Source organism: Balaenoptera ricei, chromosome 7 (genome assembly GCF_028023285.1).
Source record: "Balaenoptera ricei isolate mBalRic1 chromosome 7, mBalRic1.hap2, whole genome shotgun sequence".
In the NCBI taxonomy this organism is placed as follows: domain Eukaryota; kingdom Metazoa; phylum Chordata; class Mammalia; order Artiodactyla; family Balaenopteridae; genus Balaenoptera; species Balaenoptera ricei.
Genome location: NC_082645.1, coordinates 121,593,074 through 121,616,307, shown reverse-complemented (window position 1 = coordinate 121,616,307; position 23,234 = coordinate 121,593,074). Strand labels below are relative to the sequence as shown.

The 23,234-nt window shown below is 48.4% G+C and overlaps 1 protein-coding gene across 6 annotated transcripts in view; it reads left to right on the top strand.

The window, feature by feature from the left end:
* Positions 1-23,234, top strand: part of HDLBP (high density lipoprotein binding protein) — a 67,759-nt gene that overhangs the window by 21,987 nt on the left and 22,538 nt on the right. For 5 of the 6 annotated variants that reach the window (XM_059929161.1, XM_059929158.1, XM_059929159.1 and 2 more), the window contains 4 exons: positions 13,772-13,836; positions 15,076-15,188; positions 16,995-17,152; positions 18,391-18,606. In XM_059929161.1, coding sequence (XP_059785144.1) covers positions 15,113-15,188; positions 16,995-17,152; positions 18,391-18,606 — 450 coding nt within the window. In that variant the 5' untranslated portion in view covers positions 13,772-13,836; positions 15,076-15,112. Of the gene's footprint in view, positions 1-8,960; positions 9,079-13,771; positions 13,837-15,075; positions 15,189-16,994; positions 17,153-18,390; positions 18,607-23,234 lie in introns of those variants that run through there. The other variant, XM_059929157.1, reaches the window with a different exon arrangement.

Below are 23,234 nucleotides of genomic sequence, written 5' to 3'. Positions count from 1 at the left end.
TTTCCCCTACTCTAAATTTATTCATTATAAACAGGAGATTTGTAAAAAAATGACTTGGGATTTTCTTCCTTTAAGACTGTTTTGTAAAGTTTATTAATAAAAACTTATTGTCTGGTTACATTTCTTTCTGCTTCGATTTGGAAAACCGACTATAGCACTGCTGTTCAATAAGAGCTACATGTATAATTTAAAATTTTCTAGTTTCCATCTTAAAAATGTAAAAAGAAACAAGTGAAATTTAAGTTTGATAATATATTGTTTGAACTAATGCAAGATATTATCATTTCCACATGTAATCAACATAAAATCATTAATAAGATGTTTTACATTGTGTTTGTTGTACTAAGTCTTCAAAACCCATGTGTATTTTAGCCTTACAGTCTATGTCAGTTCTAACTAGCCACGTCTCAAGTGTCCATAGACACACATTGCCAGGACATATTGGTCAGCATGGCTCAATAGAGTGGTTTCATTTCATTTCTGTGGAAATCCATTCACTTACTCTTTTGAACCTAACCTTTGTCCCATCTGCTTTTTAAAAAGAGTTATAAGGTGTATTTATCTGACACTTATTCTTGATGTAGGCTGTAAATAAATATTTTTCTTTACTCATCTGTGAAAAGATACTGCTGATTATTTCAGTATTTGTAAAATTAATGTGCTAGAGTATTATGTTAAATGTATTCATTTAGTGGAACGTGGTGATGTGTTTATTTAGTGGAATTAAACACTAATATCCCCAAACAGTGGGATACCTACTATAGAGCAGATTATCTTCCTTGATCTTTTTAACAATTTACAAAGGCCTCAGAAGTTGATAGAGGTGGGAAACGTAGAAAGTCAGAGCATAAACAACCAGCCAGGGTGACCCAAGTAGTATCTGGCAAGATTCTGAACGTAGGTGTCCTGATGACAGGTGTGTTAATTACACAGTCTCCTCTCACTAGAGACACCTGTCACGACTTAACTAAAACTTAGTTTTTACCTATTTTCACATTATGGAGAAATACATGTCATTGAAGAAAATACTAAGTTACCCTTTCTGTCACTTCCTGAAAAGTGACACTGGGGGCTTCCCTGATGGCGCAGTGGTTGAGAATCTGCCTGCCAATGCAGGGGACACGGGTTCGAGCCCTGGTCTGGGAGGATCCCACATGCCGCGGAGCAACTAGGCCCGTGAGCCACAATTACTGAGCCTGCGCGTCTGGAGCCTGTGCTCCGCAACAAGAGAGGCCGCGATCGTGAGAGGTCTGCGCACCGCGATGAAGAGTGGCCCCCGCTTGCCACAACTAGAGAAGGCCCTCGCACAGAAACGAAGACCCAACACAGCCATAAATAAATAAATAAATTTTTTAAAAAAATTTATTTATTTATTTATTTATTTATTTATTTTTGGTTGTGTTGGGTCTTCGTTTCTGTGCGAGGGCTTTCTCTAGTTGTGGCAAGCGGGGGCCACTCTTCATCGCGGTGCGCGGGCTTCTATCACGGCCTCTCTTGTTGCGGAGCACAGGCTCCAGACGCGCAGGCTCAGTAGTTGTGGTGCACGGGCTTAGTTGCTCCGCGGCATGTGGGATCTTCCCAGACCAGGGCTCGAACCCGTGTCCCCTGCATTGGCAGGCAGATTCTCAACCACTGCGCCACCAGGGAAGCCCTAAATATTTTTTAAAAAAAAAAAGAAGTGACACTGATAGAATTAGTGGAGAAAGAACAAAGCCAGGTAAAGGAAAACATGGACCACAGCTATTTGTTTCTCTCTCATCTGAACTTGTACTACTATATTTGGGGGGAACAGAGCTGCTGAGTTGAATGTACATATGGTAATAAACACTATCTCTGAGCCAAAGAAAGGAACCTAGTTTTGAGGTGTTCAGTATTAGAATGTACTACAAGTCAACTTGGGTCAACACTACAGTTTATATTTATAGCTCCATATAAATAAGCTTAATCACAAAATGAGTTTACTGGTATACTTCAGCTATCAAGAAGGATGAAGGCATACTCTTTGCCCATACCTGAACACCACACTCAGTGAGGGAGAGCAAACTGTGCTCGGCACCCCCGCCCCTTAGCGCCAGTCTCCCACAGGGTGGCAGGGCTGCTGAGGGAGTATCAGACCTGAACGCTCCCACTGCCCCAGCGATGCCCCCTGGCCCACTGCTCTTCCTGACCCCCATCAACGTGACCCTGCTTGGAGGGGTTCCTGTCAGGTAGGTGGGTAAAGCAAAGAGGGTAAGTAGCCTAGGTTACACACCTCAGTTTGTCCATGTCCGTCTGTTGACAGGTTGTTTACAGTTGTTGGCTGTGATGTGGTTCTTGTATACAATTCTCTCACTCGTGTGGGAGAGCTTTTTCCTGTAGTATATATATCTAGAAGTGAGGTGGTTCGCTCACAGTATTTGCATCTCAAGCCTTAATTGGCCTTGTGAGTGGTGTGAGGTAAGGACTTAGGTTTTTCTCATGTAAATAATCAGTTTTCCCGGAGGCATTGATTGTGTAGTCCATGCACAAGGTCACCTCTAATGAAGTCTGTCTGTTATGTCCACATCTGGGCTTTCTCACCTGCTCCATTGTCCTCTGCCCTTGCTCCTGCACAAGCACACACTGCCTGAATTACTGCAGCTGAAAATCTTGGCTTGGGGAGGGCACGTCCTCCCCACCTTGTTTTCCTCAGAGTTTTCTGTGGCCCTTGATCTTCTGTATAAGAGTTGTTGTATACATATAAATTATATATTAAATATTTTGTATAGATGTATATAGAAATACTGTATAAATGAAAATTGTATAAAATTGTATAAAATCTGGTTATAAAATTATACACACATATGCATGTGCATACCTCTCTTGGGATTTAAGTTGCGTTTGCATTGAATTTCTAGTCTAATTAAGAGAATTGCAGTCTGTATGATTAAGTCTTCCTATATAGGTGAACTTGGCATTTCTCCATTTATTTTGGTCTTTTCTGTATTTTGACAAAGATTTTTACAATACTCTCCATAAATTCTACTTTCCCATTAGATTTATTTCTAATAGTCAGTTGCTGGTGTTCTGGAACATAATTGATTTTGCGTGCTGGTCTTGTTTCCAAAAAATGTACGAACTCTTTAATTAGTTCTAGTAGTGTATTTATAGATTTTCCTGGATCTTGTACTTGGACAGTTATATTGTCTGTGAACGCTGGCAGTTTTGTTTCCAATCCTCATACCTTCCTTTTTCCTGCCTTACTGCCCTGGTTAGAATCTCTAGTGTAGGTTTGAATAGAAAATGCTCAGTGCAACCTGCCTTCCTCATGATCCCAATATGAATGCTTCTAATGAGGACTCTTGGTAGGTGCCCATCATTGAGTTAGGGAATGTGTCCTTGTATTCCTGTTTTATCAGGAATGGGTAAAGTGTATCAGATTCTTCATTTGAATGTTTTTTGAGATGATCAAATCATCTTGCTCCAGTGCTAATAATGTGGTGAATTACTTTATTTTTCTGATATTGTACCATGTTGCATAACTGGATTAAACTTGACTTTATCATTATATATTACGTATTTCTTTTTACGTCTCTGGATCAGTTTGCTAGATTATTTTAGGCTTTTGCTTTTAAGTACCTAGATGAAATTCACATATTCTTTTCTCCTGCTACCCTTGTCTGGTATTAAATTTCCCTGGCTTTAAGTGAGTTGGGAAGACAGTCTCTTGGGGCTTCCTTACAAAACCATCTGGGCCTGCCTTTGTGTTGTGATTTTTATATTTGTTTTTTCAAATATTGGAGAGTGTTGGTTATTTAAACTTTCCATTTCTATCAGACTCAGTTTGGGTAACTTACTTTTCTAGAAGTTGCCTATTTCATCTAAGTTTTTGATAATACTTTTCTCAGTAGAATTCTTGTGTGATGTTTCAAAGTCTCTATTTTAGTTATAGTTTTTGACCTGCTTTGAATTCTTAGTATTTCCTATTTTTACCTATTCTCTTTTTTTCATTGATCATTTTTGCCAGAGATCTAACTAGTCCTTTTAGATTTAGCTCAGTTTATTTTCTGTGGTATATGTCTTTTACTTCATTGATTTCTTATCTTTATTTCTGTTTTCTTTAGTTTTATTCTGTGGTTTTTCTAATTTTAGAAGAGGGTGACTAGCTAATTTTTACATTTTCCTCTTCACTAATATGGCTAAGATTATAGATTTGTTTCAAGTAACACTCTGGCTTCATTCCACAAGTTTGGATATATAACTGCTTTATTCTAAATATTTTCAGATTTCTTCTTCGACCCATGAGTTATTTAGGAGCAAGTTTTAAACTTCCAGGATTTTTAAAATTTTAACTTGACTTCTAATTAATTGTGTTATGATCACAGAATGTTTATTAATTTTTTGTCATTTGTTGGAAAAAAATTTGGGGGGGCCTTAGCTCCTGACCAATTTTTGTAAAAGTTCAATGTATACTTGAAAAGAATGTGCTTTCTAATCATTGGGCAAAGGATTGTATAAGTCCAATAAAGTAGGTTTTAATTGTATTGCTTTAATATTCTGTGCATTTTTAATCTCCGTAATCTATGTTACCAAGAGTTGAGTCAGTCTTCCCTTGTAATCTTGGCTATATCAATTTCTAGTAACCTTAAGTTTTTATTTATACATTTTGTAGCTACGTTATTAGATACCGTACATACATGATCAGAGTTGATTTAATTTTTTATTCTTGACCTTCTTTGTTCTTAATAATGCTTCTTATCCTACAGTCTATTTTATCAGAAAATAATATAGATAGCCCAGCTTTAATTTGGTTAGTAGTTGTCTGGAGTACTTTTTCTTTTGCTTTACTTTCAATGTCTATGTCCTCATGGTTTGGGATTCTTAAGTAGCTTATAGCTGGATTTTGTAACTGGCTAGTTAGTGTATTAACATTAGATTATTGCCACATTTGGATTCATTTCTTCCATTGTATTTTGTGCTTTATTTGCCTTGCTTTTAAATTGCTTCTGTTTTACTTCTCTTGCTTCTTATTTTCTTTTTTTCTCTTTTATTTAATAATTAGTAATACAAAATAACATAACAAATAAGTAATAATGTATATTAAATAAGATAAAGAATTCTAGGGCTTACCTGGTGGTGCATTGGTTAAGAATCTGCCTGCCAATGCAGGGGACGTGGGTTCCAGCCCGAGTCTGGGAAGATCCCACATGCCGCGGAGCAACTAAGCCCGCGTGCCACAACTACTGAAGCCTGCGTGCCACAACTACTGAAACCTGCGTGCCTAGAGCCCGTGCTCCGCAACAAGAGAAGCCACTGCAATGAGGAGCCTGTGCACCGCAAGGAAGAGTAGCTCCTGCTCGCCGCAACTGAAGAAAGCCCGCGCGCAGCAACAAAGACCCAATGCAGCCAAAAATAAATAAATAAATGTATTTTTTTTAAAAAAAGATAAAGAATTCTAAATTGACAGTTACTTCCTTCAGCGTAATTTATAGGTGTTATTTCATCGTCCTCTGGTAGGCATTGTGCTGTGACATGGTCTGCCCTCAGTCTCATGGTATTCCTTTATAGGTAACCTGTCTTTTCTCTCTAGTTGCTTTTAAGGTCTACTCTTGTCTTGGTCGTTTTTGAGGTTTCACTGTTCTGCACCAAAACGCAGGTTAAATTATCCACCTGGCCACCTGTTCTGTCTCTTTTAAGGAGGGGAGGGAAATGTAACATCTTTACATTCTAAAATTTTCTCCATTATTTTTCCAGTATTTCTTCTCTGTTCTTTTTTTTTTTCTTTTTAATATTTATTTATTTGTTTGGCTGTGCTGGGTCTTAGTTGCAGTATGCGGGATCTTTTAGTTGTGGCATGTGAACTCTTAGTTGTGGCATGCATGCGGGATCTAGTTCCCTAACCAGGGATCGAACCCAGGCCCCCTGCATTGGGAGCATGGAGTCTTAGCCACTGGACCACCAGGGAAGTCCCTCTTTATTCTTTGTATTTGCCTCCTGTGGACTGCCTATTAGACATGTGTTGGACTTCCTCATCCTTGTATCTGAGGTTCTTAACCTCTCTAATTTGTTCCATCTCTTGGTTTTTTTAAAATTGTAAACTTTATGTTTTATGTTTCTAGTCGCTTTAAATTTTTTTTAATAGCCTCTGATAGTTCTGTCACCTGGAGTTCTTAAGTCTAATCGTCTTTCAGTGTTAGTTTTTGAACTTTGGACTTCAAGCTTCTCTACAGTGTTGGTAGATCTGTGGGTGTCCTTTGCAGCCTGGTGTGAGGTTCATTCCCTCCCAGGTGGGGTTGCTTTCTGTTTTGTTAATTTCTAGGTTTGGGCTAGGCCTTGGATAAATGGGGTTGTAGGAATTTGAGCCCTAAACCTTTACTGAACCTTAATTAAACTAGTGCATGGTTGCTAGTGCTCGAGAGGGGTTTCCATCTCCCAGCACTGGCCAGTGGGGAAGCGTCCTGTAGTCTCTCTATGCTAGTGGGCCAGAACCTACCTTATGTTGAGGGTTAGTTTTTGGGGGGGATCGTGGCTTTAAGTGTGTGTGTGGGGATATCTCTGTTCTAACCTTTTACCTTGAGGAGCCCCAAAGCTTCTCCCCTGTCCCCTTGAACACTGAAAACCCAAATGTCACATACTGATGTTCACCTTTCGAGGCAGCCATAAGGGGTTTGCACATTATCTTGTATGAATATTGCTGGACCCAGATACTCAAAATTTGCCTCTGCAGACTGTTAGTTTCAATGTAGTAAAGCTTGCTGGGAAGGAAAGCCAGTTGTAACTATCAGCACAAAAGCATCCTGAGATGGTTTGTAGCACAAATTTAACATTTGATTTTATAATATCTTTTGTTAATTATATGTTGTTGTTGTTTTACAGTTTTTTTAAAAATTTATTTATTTTTGGCTGCATTGGGTGTTTGTTGTGGTGCGCCGGCTCCTCATTGCGGTGGCTTCTCTTGTTGTGGAGCACGGGCTCTAGGCACGCGGGCTTCGGTAGTTGTAGCACACAGCCTCAGTAGTTGCGGCTTGCGGTCTCCAGAGCACAGGCTCAGTAGGTGTGGCGCACGGGCTTAGTTGCTCCACGGCATGTGGGATCTTCCCGGACCAGGGCTCAAACCTGTGTCCCCTGCATTGGCAGGCGGATTCTTAACCACTGTGTCACCAGGGAAGCGCTAATTATATGTTTTTAACCATCTCTCTTAAGGCGTTCTGTGCACCAGGTACTCTGTGAGCTTCTCCTGTGGTGACTTCCTAGCTTCCTTGGAAGTTCCTTGACAGTGGACCTGCCTACTTTTTCTGAATCCCTCCCCTCTTCCTCCCTTCTCAGATCCCTCTGTAGTGCTGAGCCCTCAAAAACAAAAAATAACAACAAAACGCACTTGTCGGAGTTGCTGGTTGGTTAATCCGCATGGAAAGACTACCTCCAAACTGCAGTGGTAACATAGGAAGGGATGCTTACAGAGATTCTTCCAAGTCTAAGGAGGTGCCACCTGCCCAGGTACCATCCTGGTGACTTAAGGTACAACTTTGATGACAGTGTCCTCAGCTCCATGGTTTCTTCCTCCAGTGATGTCATGAAGTGCTGTCGTATTCTGTCAGCTGTGATGGGCTTCTCCCCAGCCTTCACCTTGTACATACAGTTGCCTACTTGACATCCCCACTTGGCCATCCAGTGGGAATGTCAGACGGCATATCCGAGTTTTTGCATCACACTTCCCCTTACCAATCTAGGCTTCCTTCAGTCTCTCCATCTCAGTGAGGGCAGCCAGGAACCTCCCTGCCGTTCTTTTTTTTTTTTTTTAATGTTTATTTATTTATTTTTTTCTTATTAGTCTCCCCGCCGTTCTTTCTTCTGTCATTCCCCATGTCCAGTTAATAAGAAACTTCTGGTGCTCCTGTCGGAATCTGTCCACTTGGTGCATCTGCCATTGCCAACCACAATGGAAAGCCATTGTCACCTTTAGACTGAACAACTGCTGTGGCCCTGCCCCGCCCCCCTCTCCATGGTGTACATACTTTGACAGTGTTCCACTGAAAGGAATACCCTGGTCCTGCCTTCTCCCCCTCAACTACCCCCCCACCCCCCGCCCAGCTTCCCATCATCCTGAGCAACATGTGTATCATGGCCGCAGGCAAGCTGACCTGGCCCTGGGGGTCCTCTCTACCCTGACCTCGCCTTCCCAGTCCTGCCAGGGCCCTGGCTCGTGCCCTGTCCCCAGTGTGTGGTGCACTCCTGTATGTCATGTAGGATTCTACTCATGGGCGGCTTCATCAGAGGTGCAGGTCCCTCCACCAGGCCTGTCCCCTTATAAAAAAAAAGAAACCGAGGCCGTTGTCACATATTACACAAGGACTGCAGACCTGGCTTGTCATTCTCACCCAGCAGGGTGGACGCCCCCTGAGGGCAGGGGCTCTGTTCTGCTCCTCTTGTTTGTTTAGGCTGTGAGGCTGGAGACACAGCTGTAGGAGTGGAGTTCTTAAAAGAGGGGTCTACAGTTTTTAAGGGAATTGAACTGGTAGTCAAGGAGTAGAGTAGGGATATTTTATAGACGTGAAGGACACAAGTTGCAGAACCACAGGCGAGTGCGCCAGTGAAAATCTGTGCTCCGAACTTTGGGGGCATGGGATGTGTTTCCATGCGAGTTTATTAGGCCAGCTTGTGCAGCTATTGGAAGTTGTAGATGGTTGGGGCCAGCAGTTCATTTCCTTTGTGTTGTACCTCGAGGTGTCTTGTTTCTTTTTTGGGTGGGGAGGCGGTATTGGGGACCTCAGTGCTAGAGCTGCAGTCCCGCCTGCCTTCGCTTTATGAAGGTGGAGACTGATTTCCCAACTCCCCGACACCCCCCAGCCCCCCAGTAAAAGGCTCCTGAGCCCCCGGGGAGTTGGGTGCTGTAGGAGCAGCGGGCGGGCGGGGGCGCGGCGTTGGCCGGCCGGCGGGCGGGGCGGCCTCGGTCTGACGTGTCCGGGCGGGATTGGAGCCGCCGCCCTATATAGCCGCGGGGGCCCGGGCGCCGGCCTGGAGGGAGCCAGCCTAGAGGGAGCGAGCGAGCGAAGGTCCCGGCTTCTTCCGCTGCGAGCGGACGGACGACGGACACGGACGGACGGACGGGCGCACCGCGGGGTGAGCAGGCCGGGGCGGGTGGCGCGGGCCGGGGTGCCGGGCGGGGGGCGGCGCGGGGAAGTTGGGGCGCCGGGCTGCCGACGTGGAGCCCCGGGCGGGGGGAGGGGGCCGGGGCCGCCTTTTGCCCCAGCGCCCCCAAGCCGATACCCCCCCAGCCAGCACAGCTCCCTCCCTCCGCGGGCGCCCCCCTGACCGGTCGGGGGTGGGGGGGCGGCTACGTGTCACCACTGCGCATGGGCCGCGGCGCTGGCACGGGAAGAGTGAGAAACTTTCTCGAGTCCCGGGGCGCCGGTTCTGCGCTGCCCACCGCCCCGCCGAACAGCCCCCAAACCCCAGTCCGGGTCCCGCTCCCTCCGCGCGCCCGCCGCTGGGGTGGGGTGGGGGGGCCGACCTGGGCCCAGGTCGGTGACGTTGGCGGCCGGGCCCTGCCCCCTCCCCCCTCCTGCTCCGGCAGGGGCGCCCCTCCCCCCAGCTCGGCCGGCCGGTGGGGGCAGGGGCGGGGGGGCCGGTGCCTGTCCCGCAGGGCATCCTAGGCGGTGGGGCCGGACGGGACGGCGGCACGGGGCCCGGGCAGGCCGGGCCTCACCTCCACTTGCTGCCGCCTGCGTGGTCGGCCAGGCCCTGCTGCCCTCCTCGGGGCTGGAGCGCAACTTGGATGTGCCCCAGGGTCCGCGGCCGAAAAATGCATTACGGAAAAGTACCGAATTTGGATGAAAGGCGGGGAGGCCCAGCGCGTTGCTGCCCCTTTAAGCCTGTCCCCGCCCGCGGGCTCGCGTGGCCTGTGGGAGGGCCTTGCTGAGGTGGCATCTGCGAAAGTTCCTCCTGCAGGATGGGTGCAGACTTCCAGAACTTGGTGAAACGCATAAATGCCCGCCTTCTACTCCCAGCCGTGTAGACCTTGTGCGGGTGGCCTTAGATTTATGCTTTGTGATCGCGCAGCCATCGGGATTTTATGTTCGTATTCTCAATTGGTTTGTGGGTCTTGAGAAGGACTTTGAAATTTTTTTTCCTTACAAGCTTGCTGTGGAGATAAAAGTAAATAATTTCAACTTTGGAAGAAGTTGACAGAGGTCCTGGGTTTCCTGGTGGTTTTTTGATACCCTCCATACTCAGTCCTGTCTAGTAGGTAAACAAAGCACTGAGATCTCGTTAGTTGGCTGAGATAAAATTCTTCCTGAACTCATGAGTTCTCTTTGCAAAAGACTTTTTCTTTTGAATATGTAATTGGCAAAACATTACAAGGGAATCAACTTATATTTCCTTGTTTACAGTCAGAAAAGTAAAATTTTTCATTTAATCTGTTGTACATTTGTTAGGACCGAGCTTCAGATGTAATCCACATATGCTGTGACTTCACCTGGGGACCCTGGTGCATAACTGTCCATCCTTGTGGGAGTGCCCTCCCCCGCCCCGGCCGCTGCACCCCACCCTGGGGGGGGGGGAGTAGGAGAGAAGAGTCTTTGCTTCTGTCTAGCCTTCTTCCTTTGGTTCTAGTTCTTTCTTACATAGTTGTATTTTGAAATGTGTTTTTTATACTGTGCATATTTATACTCTGAGAAACAAGACAAAGTCCAGGTTGAGAATAGTTAGAGACTTGCCTCGGGTGGATCTGAATGCTTCTTGCGTGGAAAGTAGTTGAGAGCAACCAAAATGATGAAGGGACTAGGGCATCTTGGGAATCACTGAAGGGGGCTGGAGAATGGGCTGAATTCACGTACCTGAAGGAGTCTTGTAGGAAAGATGGACTTGTCCTCTGTGGCAAGAAGGGGGAAGGAGGAGCAGATCTGGGCACGACCTCAAGCCACCTATCCTGACAGCTACACAGAGATGGAGAAGCAGCGGAGCCCGGGCCCCCCGGGAAGGCTGTGTGGCTCCTGTCCCCCGGGTTATTCAGAGAGTGGGACAGCGTCGTTGCTGAGGTCCCTTCCCATCCTGATTTGAGCAGCTGTACCCAACTAAGGGAGGGGCTGTGATAGCAAATGTTTGGCCTCTGCCCCTCGGGAGGGGTCCTGGGTAAGGTCCCCTGGGACTGGTGGCCAGTAGGGGAGCCGGGGTAGGGAGCACACACACGCCTGGACGGGCGTGAGGTGGTTGAAGGATCTCCGAGGGTTGGGGGTAGCGCTGTGGGGGACGGTTTCTTAGGTGCTGCTTTGTGGAACTGGCGGCAGGTTGACAGTCGGGCGGGGGGGGCACCGGAGGAGGACTGGTGCTGGCCTTTTGTAAGATCTACCCCGGGGCCTCAGTAGGTCTCAGGTCTGCACTTGCACGTGGCTCAGCAGATCGGTTTTAAAATGGATTCTTTAAAGACAGGAGTTTGAGAAGTTTATGAGAAAAACAACACCCTAATTTGATCATATCACACCCTAGATGTTCACCTGTGGCTCGCTGTGATCCATTCATTCCCAGCTGGGATAAACTGCCATTTGAAATCTGGAAACTAGAGACCAGTGTGTCCTGTCAAACCAGCCTGGAGTTTTCTGTAGGTCCACCCTCCGTCCTTAGCTGCCTGAGGGCCTGTGCACACATGGGGGCGTTAGAGGCTCTGCCGGGTTCTTCCTCCCAGACTCGGTAGGTTCAGCTGTACTGAAGCCCCTTTCTCGAGCCGAGCCAGTGAGGAATGCGGGGCTCAGTAGAAAGGCTCACCGGAACTGACTCGTGCAGCACGTGTGAGCTGCTCAGAAGGGGGCCTCAGGAGCCCCTCCCCTCTTGTGTGTGACGCCGGGTGCGGGGTGGGGGCTTCTCGTCAGAAATCTGTGGCTGGGGCGGACGTGGACGGTGGCTGTGCTGCGCGGGTTTACCGTGTAGCTGTCAGTGGGCGCTGAAGACTTGCCTGTGCAGGGAAGCAAGAGGAGTGGTCAGTTAGGAGCACAGAGAAGAGGGTGTGGGTGTCATGGTGGTCGCGTGGGTGAATGCAGCTTCTTCGAGGGTGGGTGTCAGTGGGTGTTGAGAAGGGATGTCGGCACCTGGCGTGGGAGGCTGTTCAGGTCGCAGGTCAGCAGTCAAGAGCTGCCAGGAGAGCGGGGCAGACGCCTGGGTCCTGGCTTCCCGTTGGCGCTTTGACCTGGAGCACCGCCATCCTGTTCCTAGATGGGCTAAGTGTGGGCCCCCTGGACACTGGGAATCCCAAGGCGGGCTCACCTTTTCCAGCCCGTCAGGACCCATGCGTGGATGTGCTACTCGGACAGTTTGGTTGGATGGAAAGGGTTTCTTTCTTCCTTGCCTTAGTCACTGAGACTTGCGATTAGAATTTGTTGGAGGCAAATTCTTAAATAAAATAGTCTCGGTCAGTTTGTCTCCACCTTTTCCACTTGGGTCTCAGGTGCCTTTGTGTGTTTGGTGGGACTGGGGCCCCAGAGAGGGTCTGGCCTCTGGCTCATGGTACTTCCCCCATGTGACTCAAGCCCCTACATTGAGAGATTTTTTTTTGTTTTTTTTTATACCACTGGTTCATGTCCCCAGCTGGGACATTTGAGACCCCACTGAGGCACCCCTGACTGCCGTGAACCGTCTTCCTAGCTCCTGAACCACGCTTGTATTATGGGCAAGAATTTGGGGGTGTTACTCTCCAGTTAGGTAGGGTATTCTTGTTACTGTTGGGAATTCTCCCATTTTAGCCCATGCCTCACCACTGTCATAATGTCTCCCTTATCAAGCGCATGTGGTGGTTTGCGTAACGGCTGGAAACCTACCTGGCAGCTTCACTATCCTGAAGTCCCCCAAGGCAAGGTGACCCACCCCTCTTTCTTGGTCCTCCCAGGATGGCCTTTGAAGGTTCTTTCCAGCCCTGCTATTTTATGGCCTGGTTTCTAAATCCCCAGTGGATTAGAAGGGACCGAAGAACTTTTATAGGATAACAGCAAGAAGAGCAAAGTAACTGCAAAATATACAGGGAACTCTTAAAGACAGTAGCCCTCAGTCACCCTAAAAAGCTCTGGAGCCCCCAAGGTCCACAGTCTGTTCTAGATCATGAAGCAGTGTTGCAGAACCTTTTTTCTTCTGACTCAGCATAGATTAATAAGAGGAATACAGGAAAAATTACTCAGCCACGCGGCAGAACAAACATCAGTTTTGTGAGAATTTTACTTCAAAATGGTTACATGTAAAAGGGATACACTTACGGGATTCCCTTGGGTCCCTGGAAAAGTTGCCCTCTAGAAGTTCTAGATGGTTCAGGTTTTACTGTAATATGTTTGTTTGAAGCTAATGGCCTAGGGGCTTCCCTGGTGGTGCAGTGGTTAAGAATCCACCTGCCAATGCAGGGGACAAGGGTTTGAGCCCTGGTCCGGGAAGATTCCACATGCTGTGGAGGAACCGAGCCCATGCGCCACAACCAGTGAGCCTGCGCTCTAGAGCCCGCAAGCCACAACTGCCAAGCTCGTGCGCCTAGAGCCCGTGCTCCACAAGAGAAGCCACTGTGATGAGAAGCCCGCGCACAGCGACAAAGACCCAATACAACCAAAAATAAATAATAAATTAATTTAAAAAAAAATAAGAAGCTAATGGCCTAGTGAAAGGGTTTCTTCCATTTTTTTCCCCCAAGCAATTTGCCTAATATTGGTATTAGTAGCCAAAGTGTAAGTAATACTTTGACCTTTTCTGGTTGAGAGGTGAAAGGATCTGGGCTGTAGGATGCAGATAAGTAACTTTTCTCTGGTTTTCTCCTTGCTCCCTCTCCCTTCCTGTCCCACACCAGAAAAAGCTGGCAGGCTGACAGAGGCGGCCTCAGGACGGACCTTCTGGCTACTGACCGTTTTGCTGGTAAGTGTGTCCTGTCTCAAGGCTTCCTGGTCCTGGGCTGTGTGTGTTCCTTCTTTCGTTATGTTTTATCCTTAACTTTCGAGCGGTTCTCCGGAGAGAATCACTGTGGCTGACCCCCCAGCGCGGGGCAGCGTGTTTACTTCCGGTGGACGTGTCATCTGCTTTCCACCTGTTTGTAATCTGTTTTCCTTAAATGTGAATTATGTTTGCTCGGGGTATCTGAATTTGTATCTTGCTTCTCTTTAGAAATACAGAGTTTAATTTTCTTGAACTTGGGGAGGGGTCTTACTGAGTTGTCAAAATGATGAAAAAACTCACTCTTATTCAATTACTTGACCCTCTTATACTTTTTTGCCACGGTGGTACAAGAAGACACGTGGTGCAGAATTGTGTGAAGAGAGTGGGTTCTTCCTCTTTGCAGTAGCATGGGCTCACCTGGAGTTGGAGAGAGGCAGCCAGTGCTGAGTGAGCCCCTTTTCCAAATAAGGGAGCTGTGGCTTTGAGAGCCAGAGTCTCGCCGAGCACCGCAGCCACTCAGGAGTGGGGTCCGGAGGCGGACTGCGGGGTTCCTACCCTGAACTGAGGAACTGTGTGCCCTTGGGCCAGGTCCCACCTGCTGCAAGTCCCCTCCCACACCTGGGAGACCAGACGTGGGAGAATAACCAGTCACCACATGTCAGAGGCACTTACACTGCTACTCCTCCTGCCTCTTGCGGTTAACACTGTCGCCACAGAGCGAGGGAGGCTGCTCTTCAGGAGCTCTTTGCAGCTACTGTCAAATGATACATTTTATAAGCATTAGGAGGCATGGGGATGAACAGGTTAACCAAATAACTGAGATAGTTGTTAGTAGAACCATCCAGATGTTGATCTGCATCTGGGGCTGGGACAGACATGTGTTGGGTTCCGTTGGGGCCCCGTGGGTGGAGACGGGGGTGGCCCCTGGGCGTCCTGGTCCTGGACCTCTCAGCGGGAGCCTCCGTCTGCTCTGCTACGGGCAATGGGGGCGGGGAGGTTTTCCAGGGCGCCCCCCACCCTCCCTTGAGTGTCTCCTTTTCATCACTTGGTGAGAGTTTGGGAATCACCTTATGTCAGCAGTTGTAAGTGAGGAAAATAAGGTGTTGCTTGCTGGTGAAGCAGAGTGAGACCCTTGGCTTAAACTCCCCGCTGATTGGACTCGGGTAGCTGCGAGCTGGCTGTGCTGGACTCGCCTCTCTGACTCAGCCCCTCCCGCTTCAGTGGCTCGCCCGGATCGTGTGGACTCCTGAGATCAACCATGAGCTCCGTCGCAGTTCTGACCCAAGAGAGCTTTGCTGAACACCGAAGTGGACTGGTTCCGCAACAAATCAAAGGTGACGGCCCCTTCCTCACTGCTCTCGTTGACCGTAAGCCTCGGCTCTTTCCGATCCTCGTGAGAGCCTGTGGCCTCTCCAGAGGTGCCGCTCAGCCCTGTGCTTGTGGGGTGGGCCAGGACCCACCAGTGTTGTGTGCTCCGTTTTGCACTGCCCTCGTGTGCGGGGTGAAATTGGCCAGGAGTGGCGGATGGATCGCCTACAGTAAGATTTAAAATGTGGACAACCTTCTGGAAAGCCAGTGGATTTGGCCTTTGTGATTATTAGGATTCTTCTCCAAAATCGCTATTGCCCAGTTGTGTTGAACTGGACTCTGGGATGGGAAGCGTCCCAGAGCTCTGTCGGGAGGTAGCTGTGAGGACGAAGGCCGGACTCGGCCCTGCGCCGGCCCAGGCAGCCAGCCCCAGTGGAGGCTAGTGCTGCCCAGGAGGGACAGGACACGAGCTGGGGCATCTGCAGGACGGTCACTTCAGCGTCTCTAGCTCATACTTCACAGTCTCGTCTTTCCCTTCAGAGTCTGATGTGTACGTATGACTGCAGGACAACTTGATTTGAATGCTCTGTTTCCATCCAAAGCCCTTCATCTGTAGTTAGATTTTATAAAATTTGCAGCTGAAAGAGTAGCTTGTTCTACCCTTTGTCGTTCCAAACATTCTTTAAAATTTTCCAATAACTGAATGAATATCAGTTCTTAAGTTTAAATTAATTAAAATTAAAAGTGCGTTTCATCCGTCACACTCACCACATTTCAAGTGGCTTGCTTCTAGGCAGTGGAGACGTAGACACTGCCACTCGCTTGGGTTCTGAGTGCCTGCAGGCTGGGGCTTCCACGCGCCCCAACAGCCCTGTGGGGGCTGCGCCCCGTTTTTAGGGGGGGAGCGGGCACTGGGGCTTCCACGCGCCCCAACAGCCCTGTGGGGTCTGCGCCCCGCTTTGGGGGTGGGGGCACCGGGCGCTGGCAGACGGGGACGGCTTGCCACGCGGGGTCTGTCTCGGCATCCAGGGTAGCACGGCTGCACGGCTAGAGTCGCGACCCCGGAGTCGGACATGGGCCTGTCCGGCTCCAAAGGTCACCCGTCTACTCTGCATGCACGTCTGTTCACAGTAGTTTTTATTGAGCCCTGCCATTGCCGAATACTGTGTTCAGGCCCGGACCCTGGGGAGACCCAGACAGTCACACTCCTGCTTCCGTGGAGCTGTGGTGCACGGTCAGGCACTGTGGAGGGAGGAGCAGGTGGTCACCGGGCCCTGATTTCCTCCAGTGCTCCCTGCGTTGGGGGTACGGGGGGCCGAGACGGCAGGTCCCGCGATGCTTTCAGCATGGTACGTGACAGTGGGAAATCAGCTGCAGTTTACCTCGGGGTTCTCATGGGCAGCAGCAGCATTTTGTTCTGCAAATTTAAGAGCTGGCTACGTGCCAGGCATTGTCGTGGTCGTGATTGTTTTTGAATACAGGATTGGAAGACTCTTCAGGACACAGGTCTGTGTCAAGGCCTTCCATCAAGGAGCTCACCCCATTAGGGGAGCAGTGGGGCATCCGGCGTCTGAGCTGAGGCTCACAGGGGAGGCTGTGCACAGGGCAGGGGCGCCATCAGGTTCAGAGTCTGGCCCTTCCAGTTGACAGGCTGAACTTGAGGGCGCTGGGCCTGCGGAGCGGCGGGGGCCCTTTCCTGTGACCGAGGGAAGAGGGTGGGGGGTTGTCAGCAGTCAGTGCTCTCTCTTTTTGGCATTAAAACCCTCCTCGTGTTTTTTCCATCTAACACTGAAAGTGGTGTGCTTCCTCTTAATCTATGTCGGCTGGTCCAGTTGCCACTTTAAATTCAGAAGAGGAGAGCGACCCTCCAACCTACAAGGATGCCTTCCCCCCACTCCCTGAGAAAGCAGCTTGCTTGGAAAATGCCCAGGAACCTGCTGGCGTCTGGAATAACAAGATCCGGCCCATCAAGGCTTCTGTCATCACTCAGGTAGAAAATCCATTCTTTTTTCACCTGCTCCTCCAAGTAGGAAGCAGTGGCGTCTGATGGGAGGGTTTTGTTTTTGTTTTTGTTTTTGTTTATTTTCGGCTGCGCCGCGCTGCTTGCTGGATCCTAGTTGCCTGACCGGGGATCAAACCCGGGGCTTCAGTGGTGAAGGCATGGAACGTTGACCACTGGACTGCCAGGGGATTCCCGGGAGGGTTTTTGAACATGCAGGTGTGAGAGTGCTTTGGACATGAGAGGAGGCCTTTGGATGAAGTCGGTCTCCCCTCCCCCCAGAGCTCTAGGGAAGCACAGCTGCCCTGCACCCCAGCACCCAGAAGGGACGGTCCCGTATGTTTTCAGTCCGCTGTAGTCCGGTCTGTGCTCCAGCTGCTGGAACTGCCCTTGCCTCCGTGTCAGCAGCGTCAGCAGCTGTCCCACTGTCCTGAAGCAGTTTTCTCCTCTTGGCTTTCTGGGACTCCACTAGCCTGTCTTGCTCCCTAGAGCTGGGGTGTTGGCGGGCTCCGTGCTCTCTCTGTGTGCCAGTGTTGGGTCATGGTTGTCGATCACCGCCCGCGCACTGAGAAGTCCTCCTAAGCCCAGGACTCCTCACCGGCGGTATTCTGGTTCCCGCAGCCTCCTGGTGTTGTAAAGGCACCACACTCCACATAGCGGCTCAGGCCCTGAACCGCAGTGCTGCTGGGTCCCTGCTTCCGCCCTGCCTCTGCTCAGCCCGAGTCCTCAGTCAGAGTGTGTCCTCCTTCACACCCGCCACTGTCTTCTCATCTCACCCACGGGGTGGGCTGAGGGACCAGCACTTCCCCTCCTACCTCGTGGACCCCTGCTGTGCTAGATGCTCCCCGCCCCCGTTGTGAAGCTCTCGCCTGCACTCCTCCCTTCCCGCTCCTCTGCTCTGGCCCCTCCCAGCATAGCCAGCCAGGTCCTTCTCACCTCCCAGTTTGTTTCCTTCACTGACCTTGCTCATTACTGTTACGTGATACCCCTTGCCTTCATTTGTACTTGGTGGGGGGGGGCAGGTGGTGTCTTCTTCACTAGGACCACAGTCTCCTGCTCTTAGGCACTTTCTCCTTGTCTCTTAACTGCCCTCTGGGACCTTAGGGCAGTAGGCAGGGCTGATACTTAGTGAATGAACAAACTCATGTTCTTTACTCTGTACGTTCGGTTTCTGGACACTCCTGTCTTCTTGGTCTCTTAACCTTCCCTTTTTGACCTTTTCTGAGCAGGTGTTCCATGTACCCCTGGAGGAGAGGAAATACAAGGACATGAACCAGTTTGGAGAAGGTGAACAAGCAAAAATCTGCCTTGAGATCATGCAGAGGACTGGCGCTCACCTGGAGCTGTCTCTCGCCAAAGATCAGGGCCTCTCCATCATGGTTTCAGGGAAGCTGGACGCTGTCATGAAAGCCCGGAAGGACATTGTTGCTAGACTGCAGACTCAGGTGGGTGTTCCCCGGCCGGGTCCTCCCCAGGAAGGGCACTCCAGGCACTGCGGAAACGGCTCAGACCCGATCAGACTCTTCCCACCAGTGGGCAGGGCCATAGAGTTTGCGGGGAGGACAGCAATATTCAGAGCCTCCTGGCACTTTTAGTGTAAAACCACTAACTTAGTAATAGGACTAGGACACCTACCATTTTTGCTCTTTCGGTAAATGAACTGAAAGTTAAAGGGGTATCCCAGAGTGTCAGACACTTAACTGAGCTTGCCCAGATGGTAGAGTGAGGACATGTGTGTGTAGATCAGCAGTTCCCACTTCAAGCTCTGAGGATCAGTGAGTACGTGCCTTGTTAAATACACACTTCCAGGCCCCAGGCTTGGGAGATCACAAATTCCATAGTTCTTAGCAGTCTGATACCAGTTACTTGGAATTTATTTGGGAACCATTGTAATAAATGAGTAGATCAGTGATGCATTTTTCCCTAAGTGGCATCACTTAAAGACCAAGATAAATGCAGAGAATCGTATTAAAATGTAGTATGACAGACAGGTCTTTAGATGGGTTTAGTTAGAAATGAGGGTTCTTCCCACCTGTTGCTGAGTCTCTGAGCTTTTAGGGGAGCTGGCTCGAGATGTGGTGGTTCAAAGATGGGGATCTGATGCAAGAGGGACCCCAGGGGGCTTAGTGGGGAGGGGGAGCACTGCCCTGTGGGCTCCCAGCTCTCACACAGCCGCGGGGCACCTTGGACCTTCCCTGACCCACGCTAGCTTCAGGGAATCAAGGCATTGAATGTAAGAAGCTGAGAATGTGTATAAATTGCTTTCACATTGTGGCTGGCACATGGTAAGCTCTCAGGCTTTCACTGTTATCTGCTAGTAGGTGAATACTTGAATATTTTGTGATTGAGCACTGGACAGGGAGAGAACACTTCTGAGGCATCCCTCCCATTCTGTCCCCCTGCCCCCCACCCCCACTTACTTTAAAGCAAATCCCAGACACATTATTCACCTATAAATCTATTTGGGCCCCCCTCTTTTTTGTTTTTTTTAAATATAACCACATCCTGTTAACTCACTTTATTAAAGTTAATAGTAATTTCTTCATATCCCCACATCAACCCAGTCTGTGTATGGCCTTCCCTCATCATCTCAAAGGCATCCTTCCTGGTTGGATTTTTCCTCAGTGTCCAGGTGAGACTTGCCCACTCGTTCATCCCTGAGCAGCGCCTTCCTCTCCTTTCCTTAATGCCGTTGCTTCGTTCTGGAGGGACAAGCGGGTGTTTGGCTTGTCCCACTGTCCATCATTACTCCTGTAAATCGGAGGGTAGGTCTAGGGGCTCTCGATTGCTTTCTTGTTCAACTTGTATGTTTGGCAAGGAAACGTGTGGGTAGTGCTTTTGTACTTGGTGTTGATTCCAGGATTGATCCGTAGACTCAGGTGTCTTCAGCAAATCCATCCATTATAGAGTTCCTGACCAATCTTTTGCTTAATACTTCTATCAACCGTTGCTGATCGCTGCCTAAATTCATCTGGGGTTGCAAATGATGGCTTTCTAGTCTCTCCCTCCACCTGAATTAGTTGGTATTCTGATGAAGAACTTCCGGGTGGGACGTGCAGGATAAATCATTGATCCTGGGCTTCCCTTGTGGCACAGTGGTTAAGAATCCGCCTGCCAATGCAGGGGATATGGATTCGAGCCCTGGTCCAGGAAGATCCTGCATGCTGCAGAGCAACTAAGCCCGTGCGCCACAGCTACTGAGCCTGCGCTCTAGAGCCCCGGAACCACAACTACTGAGCCCACGTGCCACAGCTATTGAAGCCCACGTGCCTAGAGCCCATGCTCCACAACAAGAGAAGCCACCACAGTGAGAAGCCCACGCACTGCAATGAAGAGTAACCCCCCTCACTGCAACTAGAGAAAGCCCGCACACAGCAACGAAGACCCAGTGCAGCCAAAAATAAATAAATTGAATAAATAAATTTATTTTTTTAAAAAAAATTGATCCTTTTCCCCTTAGTTTTTAGACCACATTGGCACTCTGGCATCTTAGGTCCATGGGTCTTTTCAGTGTCATCATGAACTTCTGGTGTGTTGATTAGTTCTTTATGCAGAAATTGCCTTGTCTCTGGCCCACGGGAGCTCCTTCAGGGAGGCACCCTGCACCTTCTGACATAACTGTTCATCTTGAACCACTTCCTTATTTCTAACACAGACTAACCTTAGCCATTTCCTTCCGCAGACCTGAAATCAGTTGTTTGTCCAAGAATTCTGGATGTTTATGGTGGGAAGTTACATGAGTTCAAACACATACTTCTAATTAAGATGAAAGATCGTGGGGTTTTAAAATCATTGAAGTAATTCTCTCTCTCTTGAGGTTATGCTATCATCTTGATATATAGTTAGGTTCATTTGTTTTTAGTTTATTTTCAGTTTTTAAAAAATACTTAAATATTCCATGATTGCAAAGTCAGAGCCGTATGAGGTCCTCTTAGCCCCTTTCTCCTCTGCTGGGTGATCATTCTTGGTCTTTGGGGTATTCTTCCATTGTTTGGTTTGAGAATAGAAGCAAAAGGTTAACTTGCTGTGAACTCTGTTCTGCACCTTGTTTCTTCCTGCGGTGCATCCTGGAGCAGTCTGCATCAAGGCAGGTAGTGGCTTTCCTTGTTTCTTTACACAGCTGCACAGTGCCCTGTGGGTGTGCTATGATTTGTTCAGGCATTCCTCTTGATGGGCACTTGGGTGGCTTCCAGACTTTTGCTTTTAACAGATCATGTCACAGTTAAACACCTTGTGCACCTGCTATTTCCTGTTTTACCCAGTTATCTCGGGAGAGATTTCCTAGAAGTGAGATGGCTGGGTCAGAGGGCATCTGCATCTGTAATTTTGCCATCACAGCCAGATCCCTCCCCTGAGGTGCTGTGCGTTTGTCCTCCCATTGGCTTTCTCAAAGCCTTTCCATGGTCGTCAGGTACTGGGACTTTCTGGACTTTGGAAGATAGCTGCGTGTACTTTTCATCTGCGTCTCCCCCGTGCACTGGTCTCCTGCCCTTTGCTCTCCAGGTAAAGGTTTCCGTCCTGCTCGGCGCAGTGGGGCTCTTGAAACTCTGCATCAGTCACACGTGTTACAGATGCAGTTCCCAGTTTGCCACCTGGGTTTTGATCTTGGTATGTTTTGCTGTGTGGAAGTTTCATTCTTATGTAGTCAAAATTCGTTAATCTTTTGGTTTTTTGAGTTGTTGTTAGGAAAGTTTCTTTTTACTTTGGGTTGTAAGAAAGTTTATTCTTATTTTCTCTGGTGCTTGTAAAGGTGTTCTTATATTCCATGTCCTGATCTGTTGGGAAGTTACTGTGAATGGTGCCACATACGGATCCAGAAACATCCTTTCTCATATGGCTGTCAGGTCATCAACACCAGTTGTACAAGAGTTTCCCCGCAGTGATTTGAGTGGCAGTTCTTATCACGTCCTAAATTTTCATACTGACTTGGGTCTGTTCGTAGGTTTTGAGCTGGCCTGTCTCTCCGTGTGCTTGCGTTCTCTGTTTTAGTGGCAGTGGTTTTGTATTTTCATATCTAGTCCAGTTACTGCCACCACTCCCGTACTGTTCTCTCTCAGGATTTCCTGTCCATTCTATTCCCTTTTGTTCTGCCCTGCAAGCTTGATCATCAGCTTTTTGCTCAGAACGGTGTTAGATCACCCAGGGCTGTGCTCTGCCTTGTGGGACACACGTTCCACCTACTGTGTTTTGTGTCCAGCTGCTGAGATGAGTGGTCTTTCCTTCGCATCTTCTAACCATGTGTTGTCAGTATGAGTTAAAGCTGCTGAGTCCGGATCCTAATTTTTTCTTCCTCTTACAGACAGTAAGAGTTGGGTCAAGTAGTGGTTTTCCCCAGGGTTCCCCTGTGTGCAGTCACGTGCTGCTTCCTCTCCAGCCTCGTGTCTGCTCTGCTTTCTCATGTCTCCTTCCGTGGGAAATACTCCGGTGGAGGTTGGCAGTGGCCGTGGACAGTGCACGGCCTTAGTGAGCAAAGCTTTCCTGCCAAATACAGCTCTGGGGCTGAGGGCGCACGTGTATTGGGTCATGTTACAAAAATATACATCCACTGATTTCTATTTTCTTGCAAATTTTTATCATGAAAGGATTTTGATTTTACAGAGATGATCATTTGATTTTTCTTAGATCTAACAATATGATTTGTATAAATGGATTTCCTAATATTGAACCATTTTTAGAATAAATCTCATTTGCTCATAATTTATAAGCCACTGGTCTTACTTTCTGTGCTAGTTGGGAAGTGAGGACCTTTTTTATTGCCTCCGTGATACAATTTAACATTTCTGTTGTGAGTGTTCAAAAGTTGGCTGTGAAGCTGTGTCCTTTGGGGAAGGAGGGAAGCCGGCTGGTCTGTGACTTCCTGCTGCACTTGTGGTGGGAACCTTAACACTTGGCCCTTTTCTTTTCTTTTTTCCGAAGTCCTCTTGGTTGATGACTGTTTACTCTATAGATCTAGGAAGACTGGAAACCTCTGTCCTCCTCCCAGATTTTCCTGTGACTTCAGAAAGTTGCTTAATTTCTGGCAGTTTGAGGATTTGGATTATTGTCGTCTTCTTTCCTCAAATGAGTTTTCTAT